The sequence below is a fragment of the Anas acuta genome, chromosome 1 (assembly GCF_963932015.1).
Source record: "Anas acuta chromosome 1, bAnaAcu1.1, whole genome shotgun sequence".
Classification (NCBI taxonomy): Eukaryota; Metazoa; Chordata; class Aves; order Anseriformes; family Anatidae; genus Anas; species Anas acuta.
Window position 1 is genome coordinate 9,434,171 of NC_088979.1, and position 14,543 is coordinate 9,448,713.

Sequence of the window (14,543 nt, forward strand, 5' to 3'; positions counted from 1 at the left end):
CATAATGTGCTGAGGTAAAGAATGTCACACAGGTGCTGCCCTTAGCCACCTTCTTCATTTTGTAGATCCAGGAGAACAAAGAAGTAGAAGTACAATCTGCCAGGGAGCCTAAGTGAAGAGGGGAGCCGGAACTGCTAGGGAAGTATCACATCATATAGGAAGGGAAGCCCTGGTAGGAACTGAGGAATATGTGCTCAGGCAAGATATGAGCTTAGAGGTAAAAGAATGGAGAAATTCTTCCAGAAACTTCCTAACATAGTTTCTGAACTAGAATCTTACGAGGTGACAAAGAGTAGAGGTAAACCTTGAGACAACATGAGTGTTACAGATAGGCAGTGATGAAGGGCTGCACATTCAAGTGGAGCGTAACTACGAAAGGGGTAAAGACATGAGTAATAATACAAGTGGGAGTAATCACAAAAAAATGCCTGTGATGACATGGACAAACTGTCTTTTTATTGCCACCACCTCTTGGCAATTTTCAGCTATTTCTTTGCTTAGGTTTAGGCAGTGACTGATGAGCATCTTCTGACAAGTATGCACAGCTGCATTCTGTTATAAAAAATCAGCTAGGTATCCTTAGCTGTTTTTTGTTTGAAGTTATGCATGAGAGTTAGCATTCTATTTTTCACTGACAGTCTATGGAAACTAGCATATCATTTGCAATAACCCAACTTATTGTACAAACTTGTGCCTAGAGGTGCAGCAACTGACCAAAGACTTCTGTTATTTATTTATAGATTTTCAATACATCTTCCTTTGAACCACCTCCTTGGGGATATGAAAATGTTACCGATATACTGCCACCATATAATGCTTTTTCACCACAAGGAATGCCAGAGGTAATAAAAAAAAAAAGGAAAAAAAAGGAAAAGAAAAGGAAAAGGAAAAGGAAAAAAAAAAAGAAAAAAAGAGTATTATTAGCTGAATCCATATTTTGTTAAACACTTGATGGAATAGATTTCTCCCACTTCTCAAAATATTTCATGTAGAAGTTTTAATTAATCACTGTTATAAGTGAAGGAAAGCATAGTTAGGCCAGGTGTTGTGGGAAGGTTAGAGTTCTATTTAAAAAAAAAAATGTTCTCAAAGTGCTGGAGATCTGAACTACAAAACAAATGAAAAGCTTTTAACTTTAGGGAAATATTTCATACATCTTAAATTACTCCATGTTACTCAATCACATGGAAAGGATTTTCATAAGTCTAAAATGGAAATAGCAATATATAAATCAATTTGGAAGACATTTTGGGTTAAGCACATATCTTCAAAGGCTACAAAAGTCCTTCACTTAATCTGATAATTCATCGTGAAGGGATCAGTCAGAGACAATATTGCATTATATATATATATACATATATATATATGAATAAAGTTATATAATGGTGAGTGTATATCCAAGGAATAGCACAGTCTTTTCATGTCCACAGAAATTTGTCAGTTTAGCAAAGTAAGTTGTTGTAACTTGAAATCAGTAATAGGGCTGCTGTTAAGCGCTAGATAATATAGAAAGGCCAGCAGTTTGAGCCAAGGTTTCCTATATAATACTATGGAAATATTTTGCTATTATTTTTAGGGGTACTGGAACTTACTTGTAGAAGTGCAAAATATATCATACGTAGTGAATAAAACTGCATATTTTGGAAAAGAGATATTTTGTTGAATGACCAGTTCCTCAAACAAATTTTCTATTCTATGCAGTCAGATCTGGTATATGTGAATTATGGCCGCACTGAAGATTTTTTTAAGCTGGAGCGTGAAATGGGAATTAACTGTACAGGAAAGATCGTCATTGCCAGATATGGGAAGATCTTCAGAGGAAACAAAGTAAGGGTTGTGTTTAATTTTTCCCTCTATGGGTCATTGTTTCTGATGCTGATCGCAGCAGACCCAACGGGAGTTAATGAGGGCTGTAAGTTGGAACATATGAGAAGAAGGAAGCCTCAAATGTATCCAGCATGACTACCTTGTAAGAATAATTTTCAAAACCATAAGAACAGATAAATGTATTAATCTCCTGACACTCACATTTTAGGCAGTTCTTGCAAGAAGAACGAAGTTTGGGGAACTCTAGTTTGTAGAGCCAAGGTTTTTACTACTTTTCATCCACAAAGCTACAGAATTTTGAAGAAGCATTCAAGAAGGAATCTGATGCACAGACATTGAATAGCTACTCATTTGGCTTTAGAAATCAATTCCAACAAAACTGATGATCATGGGAAATGAGGATAATAGTTGGTTCTTGTGCCTCAGTGTTAGGCCTTGTGCTTTATCTCATAGCCTTGAGCTATGACTAAAGTTGTGACTGACACAAATAATGACTGGATCATGCTTTGCTGTGCTTTGTTCTTCTACTTAGTCTATGATCATTTTCACCCTTCCACGCATACAGCTTCTAAAACTGTGTCCCCGTGGAAGTAAAGTGCATCATCTCGAGTTATTACTGCATTTAAAAAAAATGTTAAAGGCAAATAATTTTACAGGTTAAAAATGCCATGTTAGCAGGAGCCCAAGGGATCATACTTTATTCAGACCCTGCTGACTACTGTGCCCCAGGGGTAGATCCCTATCCAGATGGCTGGAACCTTCCAGGTGGAGGAGCCCAGCGTGGGAATGTGTTAAACCTGAATGGAGCTGGGGACCCTCTGACACCAGGCTATCCTGCAAAAGGTGAGATATCTGCACCCTGGGCCATCAAGTACTTTCTAAACTGGTGCTGGAAATTATTATGTATTTTTGATACAGATGCAAAGGGAAAAGCTATTTAAAGTGACTTTTAGCAGTTGTTCATTTTCCTATTGCAGCTTGGGTTCTATCTGTATGTTCTTTGAAGTGGTTGCGTTTGAGCTAGGCAGAGAAAGTAAGTTTTTAGGAAAATCTCTTTGTATAATCTCAGCTTTATAGCTCTCAGACAAACAGGACGTGTATAGGTTTACAGACTGCAAAGCAGTAGATAATGGCTGAGAATTTATAGCTGTTTTAAAATCTCTGTGTTTCTTAGGAGGACCAGTTTAAACTAGATTATAGTCTGTCATCAAAGAGGAGTAATAGGATTGCTTGGAGGTATGTTTCCTTACTGATCCTAAATTCCTAGTAGAAAAACAGTTTAAGATTCTCTGTACAGGGAGTAAAATTTCTGTAATAAAAATAAGAGAAGCCTGGAGTCTTTTGAAACTTGGCGCCATATGCATGTCTTGTCCTTGTAGGCATCCTCAAGTAAGGCGCCTACCAGTTCTGTCTGCCAATGCTGGGAACTGGGAATGCTGGGGTGGTTCTGGAAATCTTGCTGGCTTGTGTGACTACTACTGGAGGCATAAGAAATCACTATACAGAAAATAAATAAATAAATAAATAAATAAATAAATAAATAAAAAAGGATGTCTGCAATATAGGTAAATCACAGGGTAACAGAATGGTTTGGGTTGGAAGGGACCTTGAAGATCATCCAGTTCCAACCCCTTTGCCATGGGCAGGGGCACCTCCCACCAGACCAGGTTGGGAGGGTACTGTATGGTCTCCCTGGAGACTTCTCTTCTCCGGGCTGAGCAACCCCAACTCTCTCAGCCTGTCCTCAAAGGAGATGTGCTCCAGCCCCTTGATCATCCTTGTGGCCCTCCTCTGGACCTTCTCCAACAGGTCCATATCCATCTTGTGCAGGGGGCCCCATGGCTGAACACAGGGCTCCAGGTGGGGTCTTACAAGAACAGAGCAGAGCAGAGGGGGACAATCCACTCCCTCACCCTGCCAGCCACACTGTTTTTGATGCAACCCAGTATACAGTTGGCTTTCTGGGCTGCAAGTGCATATTGACAGCGCATGTTGAGCTTCTCATCCCCAAGGTCCTTCTCCTCAGGGCTGCTCTCAATCCTTCCTCCACCCAGCCTGTATTTGGGCATGGGAATGCCCTGAGACAGGTGCAGGGCCTTGGACTTGGCTTTGCTGAACTCCATGAGGTTCGCACAGGCCTACCTCTCAGGCCTGCCCAGGTTCCCCTGGATGGCATTCCTTCCCTCCAGTGTGTCAACTGTGCCACACAGCTTGGTGTCATCAGCAAACTTGCTGAGGGTGCACTCCATTTCACTGTCCATGTCACTGACAAAGATGTTATATACTGACAATCCTAATACTGACCCCTGAGGAACACCACTCATTACTTGGACATGGAGCTGTTGACTGCAACTTTTTGAGTGCAACCATCCAGCCAATTCCTTAACCACCTAGTGGTCCATCCATTAAATGCATGTCTTTCCAATTTAAGGACAAGGATATCATGGGGGACAGCGTCAAATGCTTTACACAAGTCTCAATAGGTTATGTCAGTTGCTCCTTTCCTGTCCACCCCATTATAGAAGGCCACAATATTTGTCAGGCATGATCTTCCCTTTGTCAAGCCGTGTCGGCTGTCACCAATCACCTCTGTTTTTCCGTGTGCCTTAGCATAGTTTCCATGAGGATCTGCTCCATGATTTTGCCAAGCATAGAGGTGAGACTGACTGGTCTGTAGTTCACTGGGTCTTCTTTTTTATTCCCTTTTTAAAAATGGGAGTCATGTTTTCCCTCTTCCAGAGAGTAGGAACTTCATCAGACTGCTACGACTTCTCAAATATGATGGACAGTGGCTTAGCAACTACATCCACCAGTTCCCTCAGGACCTGTGGATGTATCTCATTGGGCCCCATGGACTTGTGCACCTATTTTTGATAGAAGCTGATAAAAATGCTATAAACTTGACATTTTGTTCTGGTTTCTCAGAGTACACTTTCAGATACAAGCTTAAAGAGGGTGTAGGGATTCCAAAGATCCCAGTTCATCCCATTGGATATCATGACGCAGAAGTGTTACTACGGTGAGTATACATCAGTCCCCTTCTTCTCTTCAGAATTTAATATCTGCAAATGTGCAATTAACATTTTTATGCTAACTGTATTGTTACTTGTATTTATTGTTCTTTTGTAGTAGTGTGTACTTCAGGAAACATGGAAAATGCAAAACAATCTGTTGCTGGCATGATGTTTTTAAGAATTTTGTAAATCCACCATGATTTAGGCACAGTAACTCTTCAGGGAACTTCTGTTTTCAGTCCACTGGTCAAGTGTGTTTGTCTTGGTTTTCACTTAACAGTTCAATGGGAGGACCTGCAGCTCCAGACAGCAGCTGGAAGGGAAGTCTCAATGTGTCTTATAACATAGGGCCAGGATTTGCAGACAGCTCTTCAACAAGGTCTGTTTTAACACTCACCTATTTATAAAATATGTCAGCAAGACAAAGACTGTGAAACAATACATCTAGAGATACTATCATAGAATCATAGAATGGTTTGGGTTGGAAGGGGTGTTAATGTTCATCTAGTTCCAACTCCCATGCCATGGAAAAATTAACTTCGTTTTTGGTGAGCACCACTCAATGATAATTATTAGAATTTGAAAATAAATGGTCAAAGCTATAGTTATGGATAGACATGTGGGTAGACAGATGTAGAGGGTACATATCCAGCCTATATTATTCTTTCATTTGTAATGACCAAGGAGAAAATAGGACAGCCAATATGTAGAGGTTCAACAGGGAAGTACTGCCAATTCAGTAGTTCTCTCCTAGATTTTTCCCTTGTCCACTGGATGCCTCACAGTATTTCTTTGAACTTAAAGCTGTGAAATATCAAAATGATGTGGGAGTCCATCAGCTGTTTCCCAAAGCAGGTAGGCCCCCTGGTAGAAAGCCCTTAACAACAAGAAGACATAAGAGCACAAAACACATATATCTTACTAACTTGTTTGGGAGAAACTGGACTTTGACACTTGGATTAGCAATAGTGTGTATGCTCTTTTTCTTTTTTCAACTCTAATGGAGAAATAAAACTGGTAAGGTATTCAGCACTAAGAGTTGCTCTCAGACAGACTGAGCCATGTAACGATTGTAGTTGGATGTCAAGGATTTGACTGGCTGTCAGGGGCTGTCATAGCATTCGTTTTAGTTTATAACTGATAAGCTATGTTAAATAAAGATCAAGATCACTTTCCTATAGGAATACCTCCCACAGTTTCAGTTTGCACAAAATTTTATTTCATGAGGACTGGTGAATAACAATGAGCAAATGGTGTGTAAAAATTATGCATCATTATTACTGCTCTACCTCCTGTAGAACAAGAGAGTGTCTTAATATACGATTTCGAAAAGACTTAATTGATTGTTACTCTTTTCTTCTGTGTTTTAACACCAGCTTAAAATGAATAAAGTAGGAAAAACAAACAAACAAAGAAACAAGAAGGCATATTTGACATAATTAAAGTGCTGTTTTGAATGTCTTCAAGAGCAATAAAACCCAACAGTGAGAAAAGAAACAATATGATTCATCAACAAAACATATACATGGGACATATTTTTGAAAAGCACTTTTAACATCTTCATACTTGATAGAGACACAGTTTTTATAAATAAAGGCTATTCCTGCATATACTTCTCTATCAGAGTAACTCTAGATCAAAGCGAGCCTTTTGAATCTAGGTAGACAGTCGCTTGCACATGAAAAGTGTGCAAGTATATACATGCTCAAGGCACTAGTGTCAATTATTTTCTGGGCAACAATCCAGTAGCTGTCCTGAAGTAGATTTTGATTTTGACAGCTATGCAGATTTGCTGCTGAAAAGATAGCTTCAAATGTGAAGCATTTGGAGTTTTGCCAGACCCAGAATAAGCATTGTTTGATTCTTTGTTTTTAATACAGATTAAGAGAAGCTGAATATTGCATTATTTTTAGCTCTTCTAATACCTGAATTTCCTTCCTTTTTATAACATTTCATGAGACCTTTTTTTGTTTGTTTGTTTGACAAGTCCTGATCACTTTGATCTGCTGTCCTAAACAGCAATTTCAATTTATTCATGCAAACTATTTATAGTGACTCTCTCCCCAACTTTTACACCAATTCACATAACTGTGCTACAAAATCACAGTGTATTCTTTATAAAATATTGATTTTTGCAGTTATTAGTTTGGTCAAAATATTAAAACATTTTTAGTTACTGCATATGCTTTTCAGTTTCCTTCTGTACAATTGACGAATTGACTCCTATAAAAAACAATTCAATAAATTCTGTAAATGTTTGAAACTTTGGAGGTTAGCCTGCTTAATAGTTTTTTTTTGTTTTTTTTTTTAAAGCCACTTTCTATCAACAGTTTAATATGAAATAAAAAAAATAGGACACTGATACAACATGACAGATATGCTGAACACACAAAGCAATACAGAAGTACAAACTTTATGGCTTACAAGCTGTGACTTTTTATTGTCTTCTCAGTCAGAGGTGGTTACTCCACACTGTTTTTCATTTCAGAAAAGTCAGAATGCATGTTCATACAGACAGTAAAATAACACGAATTTACAATGTCATTGGTGTCCTCAGAGGAGCAGTGGAACCAGGTGAGCATCAAGTGCTTGAGAATTTTAATTCCTTTTTTATTTTGTGCTTGGTGAAATTGTTCTAATGCTGCAAGAAACAAAGTTTTTAAGATATACAGATAACATTGGAATATTGGAATCTGACAAATCCTTAATAGCTTGTCTTGTCCCTCCCATAACATGTTTTTTCAGGAGCATTCCTAATAATATATTTCAATAGGAATGCTAGAACAATAGGTGTCAAAGAATATTTTATAACTCTTTATTTCACCATGGGATTACAGCATGCATGCATTTTCTCTTAGACATCTTTACACAATGTGAAGTATAGAAAACTAATCATGATTTGAAACCTTGACATCCTATTGTTAGTACTGCATTGCAGGGCATACACGTGAAATAATTTTAAGTGGAAAAACATATATAAAATATTTATTTTCTTCGTATATACCCTTCAGTAGACTAAGTGAATGATTGAAGATTACTGTAAAAATACATTTCTAATGCTGATATTAAAATTAATTTTTTTGACACAAGTAGGGATGCAATCATAGAGTCACAGAACTGATTGGAGGTGTGAAGGGGCTTTGAAGATCATCAGCTTCCAACCCTCTGCCATGGGCAGGGGCACCTCCCATGAGACCAGGTTGCCCGAAGCCCCATCCAGCTTGGCCTTGAACACCTCCAGGGATGGAGCATCCACAGCTCCTCTGGGCAGCCTGTGCCAGGGCCTCACCACCCTCTGGGTGAAGAATTTCTTCCAAATATCTAATCTAAACCTAGTGCGCCACCTGACAAAGTGTCCATCCACAGCTTTCCTGTAGCCCCCTTTAGGCACTGGCAGGCTGCTGTAAGGTCTCCCCAGAGCCATCTCTTCTCCAGGTTGAACAACCCCAACTCTCTCAGCGTACCTTCACAGGAGAGGTGCTCCAGCCCCTTGATCATCCTTGTGGCCCTCCTCTGGACCTGCTCTAATACTTCCATATCCTTCTTGTGCTGGGAGCCCCAGAGCTGAACACAGGGATCCAGGTGGGGTCTCATGAGAGCAACTCCCTCTCACACCCAGCTGGTCACACTTCTTTCGATGCAGCCCAGGACATGGTTGGCTTTCTGGGCTGCAAGCTCACATTGCTGGCTCATGTCGAACTTCTCATCCACCAACACCCCCAGGTCCTTCTCCTCACAACTGCTCTCAGTCCAGTCATCCCCCAGCCTGTATTTGTGCTTGGGATTGCCGCAGCCCAGCCGCAAGACCTTGCACTTGGCTTTGCTGAACTCCATGAGGTTCACACAGGCCCACCTCTCAGGCCTGTTCAGGTCCCTCTGGATAGCATCCCTTCCCTCCAGTGTGTCAACCGCACCACAGAGCTTGGTATCATCAGCAGACTTGCTGAGGATGTGTTTGAGCCAATTGTCTGTGTCACTGACAAAAATGTTAAATAATACTAGCAGAATCAATGGAAATACAGATAATCTAAACGCATTTTTAAGTAATTATTGATATTGTGTGCTTGTTTCCAGATAGATATATTATTTTTGGAGGTCACAGAGACTCCTGGGTGTTTGGTGGTATTGATCCAACTACAGGCGCAGCTGTTCTTCAAGAGGTTGTTCGGAGTTTTGGTAAAATGAAGATGGAAGGTAACTTATTTATTGCAGACTTAAAGTGATGGATATGGGAAACAGCAACAATGAGAGACTATGCTGAATGTTCCCAGAAGCAGTTGTGTTGATTTAACTTTTCACCTCTGCAGAGAGTTGTAGTTCTCATTATGAAACATGCAAATTTATTGAAGAATTGCATGTGTATCATTGCATCTTAGTCGGCTGAATTTATTCCCTCATGTCCCTCATCAGTAGAAGATTAACCTTTTAGTTGTATAGAATGAAAATTGTGCATTAGGAAGAAATTCTTCTGTAGTAATACGTTCCTCTAAGGGCTTAGAGAGGATTTTTTTTCTACTGCTATATCAATTAAGTGCTAATTTTTAAAAGTGATTCAATTAACTGTGTTGGTCTTTTACTAGACTTTCTAACTTGAGCTGAATTTTGAAATTTAACTATGTGATTGCAGGTTGGAGACCCAGACGAACTATTATTTTTGCTAGTTGGGATGCAGAAGAATTTGGATTGTTGGGTTCCACAGAATGGGCTGAGGTAAATAAAGAATAGCGTGAGGCATAACTTGGACATCTGTTGCAGGAAGGTGCAGAGCCTAATGGTGTCTATCACTAGACCGCAATCGGTAACTTCAAATTAAAACTGGAGCACAACAGATTCCTCTTCAGGTGCTGCAAGGCCCTCATATATTTATGCAAATTACCTATCTAACTTCTCACAGAAACACAGTTCTGGTGAACTACATCAGTTTATTGGTACTGAATGGTTTAACATTTTTTTGTTCTTAGAATTTTATTTACAACGCCGTATTTAGAAAACTTAGAGTTTTAAAATTCAGTACAAGAAAATAATTAAATATTTTTATTTTAATTTATTGGCATGTATTTCAGTAAACTACAAAATTACATATCAAAATGACACATTGGAGGAGAAAACCAGAATTGTGCTCCCAATACCAAAGGGATTCCATCATTCTTCTGTTAACAAAGCTGTGATTTCTCTTCCCTTGGATTTGCACTCCCATAAACCATTTAGTTTCCAGGTGCAATAGACTCTCTGCATCTTATTGTCAGTTTGTGTGACATTAGATGAAGAAAGCATAATTTATAATATTTTAAAAGTCATTTACTGAGGGATTTTAAAGGATTTGCTTTAAAACTTCATGTCATCTGAGCTCCACTGGTGACAAAAGCAAATCGTATATTACTCTTTTATTTTTGATTCTGTTCTCTATCTAACTGTTCATTTTTAGATAATGTCAAAAACAAAACAAAACAAAACACAATTGTTCACAATTGTTTTAACTATGAAGAATATGAAAGCATGATACTTAAAAGGTCTGTTTCTCTTATGTCATGAATAAATTAGTTATTTTATACTTGTTCTCGTATTGCTACTGCTGTTCTGCAGTGTTTCTTGTTTAATAATTTAATAGCTGGTAATCTATCATCTATTGCATTTCATACAATGGCAGCTCTACTAGATTAGAAAGCCATAAACACCATTCATATCTGAACCTCAATGTTTTTATATTATTGTTTTCTTGCTTTATCTTGGTGGTGTGCATTCCTCCTCTTGACACCAAAATTAGATTTTAGTTTCTCTAGAGATTTTCCTCACAGCTTACATTTGTGTTTTCTGCAGCTGCTAGATCTGTCATCTACTAAATCTTGAGGAAAATTAACCCACTATATTTCCTGTTTTCTGTGATGGTAAAGTAACAAAAAGACTCTGCAACTGTGGCAACATCCTTTTGTTGCATAAACAATCTCCATTGCTCATAAGTGAAAGAATTTCGTTATGTTGCAAATAAGCTTTTGCACATATATAAGGCCATGTGTATGCATATCCAAGTTTGCTTCCTCCCTTCATTTGTTTCTTTTTTTGTTTGTTTGTTTGTTTGTTTGTTTCCAGAATCTTCTCTACTTCTTGTTTTAAAGATACCAATTGCATTTTGGAGTTATCACTTACCAATCTAATTTGCAGTTCACATGACTTACAAATGATGTGTGGTGTTATAAATCGAATGAATCAAATATCAGTTACTAACCTAATTAGAATATCTATTACAAAGCCAAGATTTAGTAAAATACCACTTAGTGATTAGAATATCAATTTCAAACATAATTGCCAGTTTTCAAAAAATTAAGCCTGCGTGTGTATATATTTAGCATGAAAGCAATGGTTGGTTGACTCAAAACAGTCAAATTCAGTGCTTTGATTCATCCCTTTTTGAAATGGAAGAGTGTAGAAATGACAGCGATACCCAGTTTATCTGTGTTAAAAATGAGTTCAGTACTGGGATCTGACATGAATAACTGGGAATTAAAGGCATTAAGGAATTCTAGATCAGCTCACAGTCGTCATATTTTGCACATTCAAAAAGTGGTTGATCTTGGACTCTCTTCAGTATGCCCAGGTCTTTCTTGTACTGGGGGGCCCAGAACTGGATTCAGCACTCCAGGTATGGCCTCACCAGTGCTGAGCAGAGGGGCAGGATCACTTCCCTCGGCCTGCTGGTGGTATTTTGCTTCATGCATGCCATGACACCATTGGCCTTCTTAGCAGCAAGGGCCCATTGCTGGCTCACGTTCAGCCTGGTGCCCATCAGGACCCCCAGGTCCTTTTCTGAGAGCTGCTGCCTAGGTGGGTGGCCCCTAGCGTGTCCTGGGGCCTGAGGCTATTCCTCCCCAGGGGCAGGACCCTGCACGTCTCCTTGATCAACTCCATGATGTTCTTGCCAGCCTGCTGAGGTCCCTTTGGATGGCAGCACGGCCCTCTGGTGGGTCACTCCCTCCAATTTCATGTCTTCTGCATTAATTTTCCTGTCCTGTGTTGCTCCTGTGTGATGCAGCAGACAGACCTCTATTTTGTGGGTGGTTCCTAGAAAAAAATTGAGTCCCAGATGTAAGAGTGAATTTCGTATGCCCAGATCATTAACCACCCTCAAATACTAGTATAATGAGTAAGGTACATTGTGCTACTTATCCTGACATGGTTCTTAAAGGTAAGGTGGTAAAAAACAGTATACTTAATATCTTGACTAAATGTCACTAAATGAAAAGTAATAATTGCACTTTTACAACCCTAGGAAAATGCCAGAGTCCTCCAGGAACGGGCAGTTGCTTACATCAACACAGATTCTTCTATAGAAGGTATGTCTTATTTTTAAACTCATTTTACTTTACAGATGTCAACTTTAGTAGTTATTGTGTGTTATTCATTGCATCCAGAGCTAGTAAATGCAAAATAGATAATGTGACATTCAACATAACTGTACCAAATGCAGAATTAAGTAGAGAGAACAATTTACATTTTCATGTTGCTTCCTTCTTGCAAATAGTTCCAACCATGAGCTGCAGTTGGCTGCCAGAATGCCTCCTCTAGAATTTAGTGTTCTTTACTAATGAATTGAGCAGTCTGAATTGTAAAACTGCTTAAGTGCTTAACTGCTTTAGCTTTGATTTACAATTACAGATTTGATATATAACAGACTGTTCCTTGTTCTGTTTGCAGCTCCAGCTCAATTTACTGTGGAAGTACAGTATCTTGAGACACTACAATTTATTACAGTCTCAAGACATATAGTGTCAAGACCTTGGGCTTACATTTTGTGGGGTGGGAAAACATTTTTTTGCTTTGGGACAGCGTAGTCACCTTTGTTCATTGCTATGAGCAAGAAGGCTCTGCAAGGAGTTACATACTATGGCAACACTGTCCTAGAAAAATGAGCTCTCAAGAGTGGTTCACAAGAAAGTGATCCCCCATTATGGAATTTACTATGCCCTTCAGATTCTGAGAGGAATGCATACAGGAATGATGCTTAGAAACTAGACTTTGAAAACTGAAGGCAGCACAGTGACCTAAATCAAAATAAACAGGACATTTTCCTTCTTAAATTATTCTGAACTTTATTACAGAGGGGCCTCATTTCCTATTGTTTATGCTGAAATAATAGTCAGTAGAGTCCTGTGAAGCTGTTCTGAACCATATCTTATGTTACTTAGGGCGTTGCTCTTCCCATGTTAAACCCAACTTATTTGGGCTTACTGTGTGTGAATAAAATGGATATCGATAGGCACATTTAAGAACTTGTTTTATTCATGTCAGCTGAAAATTCTATCTGTCACAAAAGGATTGGAGGGAAAGAAAAGCCAAACCCAGTTTCTAAATGCTCAGTTGGAGTTGGGGTATAAGGAGAGTAGAGCTGTTCCTTCAATTATGTAGCTTACATGCTGTGTAAAAAGTGGAGCAGAATTTCATGCCTAGATCTCACAGATGAAATAATAGCTTTACAACTGCTTCATATTCTCAGCATGGATCATAACACTTTTTTTTTTTTTTTAGTTGATTTGCAGCCAACATGCTGCTGCATTAACAATTTTCTTCCAAATCTTAATTATTCAAACATGTCTCTTGTTTTATGCATTAAAGAAAATGTAAAAGTAAAACTGCTGGAAAAGAAAAAGAACACCATCTTCAGAGGACTGTTTTAAGTATATTGGACGTCTTTCACTTCACTCTGAGCATCCCCTGTAGAGCCAGAACATCCATATACTCTGGAATTATTTTGTTTATCATCATGCTTTTTCTACAGTGTTTCTTGTGCCATGTTTTGAACAGCAAATTATTTCTATTGATTGTCCTTTAGCACCCATGACAGAATAGTGGGTCATCCTTTTAGGCATTTATGTAATTCTAATTTCCAGTTCTCAAATACAGACCCTCTTTGGAAACATTATTAATGTTACCTAGTAATTTTTTCATCACCATGGGATTTTCTGAATTTGTCAGTCAAGTCCTCTTGTGAGTGCACACCATGCAAGGAATGGCCAAAAGGTCTTAAGCAGTGTCAAAACCCAGCAGCAGTGTTATCTGACAGCTTGTCTTTCATTACATCAAAGCCTTCTCATCCCCCCTTTGCTATTGTCCATCCTAGCTGCTGTTGGATGGTTGTAGCCTACAGAGAAGGTTGCTTGACAGCCTAACTGTAGTGGCAATAGTTTCTTTTCAATGGGGCTCTTGCTGCTGTGACTGACAGCTTTGGGAGTAGATAGTGAGCTCAACGTAGCCCCAGGCAATGTTGAAACCTCATGGGTGTAAACTGAAGAAGCTATAGCATGGTGGTAGAAGGGGATGTTTAGAAGAGAGTAGATGAAAACACTACTCTGTAGCTTTGTTGCCTTCTGTTTGGGTGAAGTTTAATACTGAAACACAAAATGCCAAAAGTCTTGCAAGTCTCTTACTCAGATGACCTGTTGTTTTTTTTTTCAGATAAAATCTGAAAAAAAATATTACAAATGTCCTCTTCATGGTAAAAGAAGAAACAGCTGCACTGAGAAGCTTCTTAAAAACTTTTGCAAGGGAAATGTCAGTTCCTGAATGCACTGACTTATTTTTTATTTCTTTTTCTAGGATGTTACCACTGCTTCTGTTTAATACATGCTTTGGGGAGCATGTGAGTTACAAGGATTTGTAGCAGATGAGGGAGAGTTGGGCATATTCTAGAATTATGGGAAGGCTTCATTA

The 14,543-nt window shown here is 38.8% G+C and overlaps 1 protein-coding gene across 5 annotated transcripts in view; it reads left to right on the forward strand.

The window, feature by feature from the left end:
* Positions 1–14,543, forward strand: part of NAALAD2 (N-acetylated alpha-linked acidic dipeptidase 2) — a 36,140-nt gene that overhangs the window by 7,245 nt on the left and 14,352 nt on the right. For all 5 annotated transcript variants that reach the window (XR_011091867.1, XM_068668891.1, XM_068668900.1 and 2 more), the window contains 9 exons: positions 741–842; positions 1,702–1,827; positions 2,484–2,670; positions 4,753–4,846; positions 5,122–5,220; positions 7,330–7,415; positions 8,916–9,035; positions 9,469–9,551; positions 12,106–12,169. Coding sequence is in view for 4 of the 5 variants with exons in the window: in XM_068668891.1 (XP_068524992.1) it covers positions 741–842; positions 1,702–1,827; positions 2,484–2,670; positions 4,753–4,846; positions 5,122–5,220; positions 7,330–7,415; positions 8,916–9,035; positions 9,469–9,551; positions 12,106–12,169 (961 nt within the window). In the remaining variant the exon portion in view is untranslated. The remainder of the gene's footprint in view (positions 1–740; positions 843–1,701; positions 1,828–2,483; positions 2,671–4,752; positions 4,847–5,121; positions 5,221–7,329; positions 7,416–8,915; positions 9,036–9,468; positions 9,552–12,105; positions 12,170–14,543) is intronic.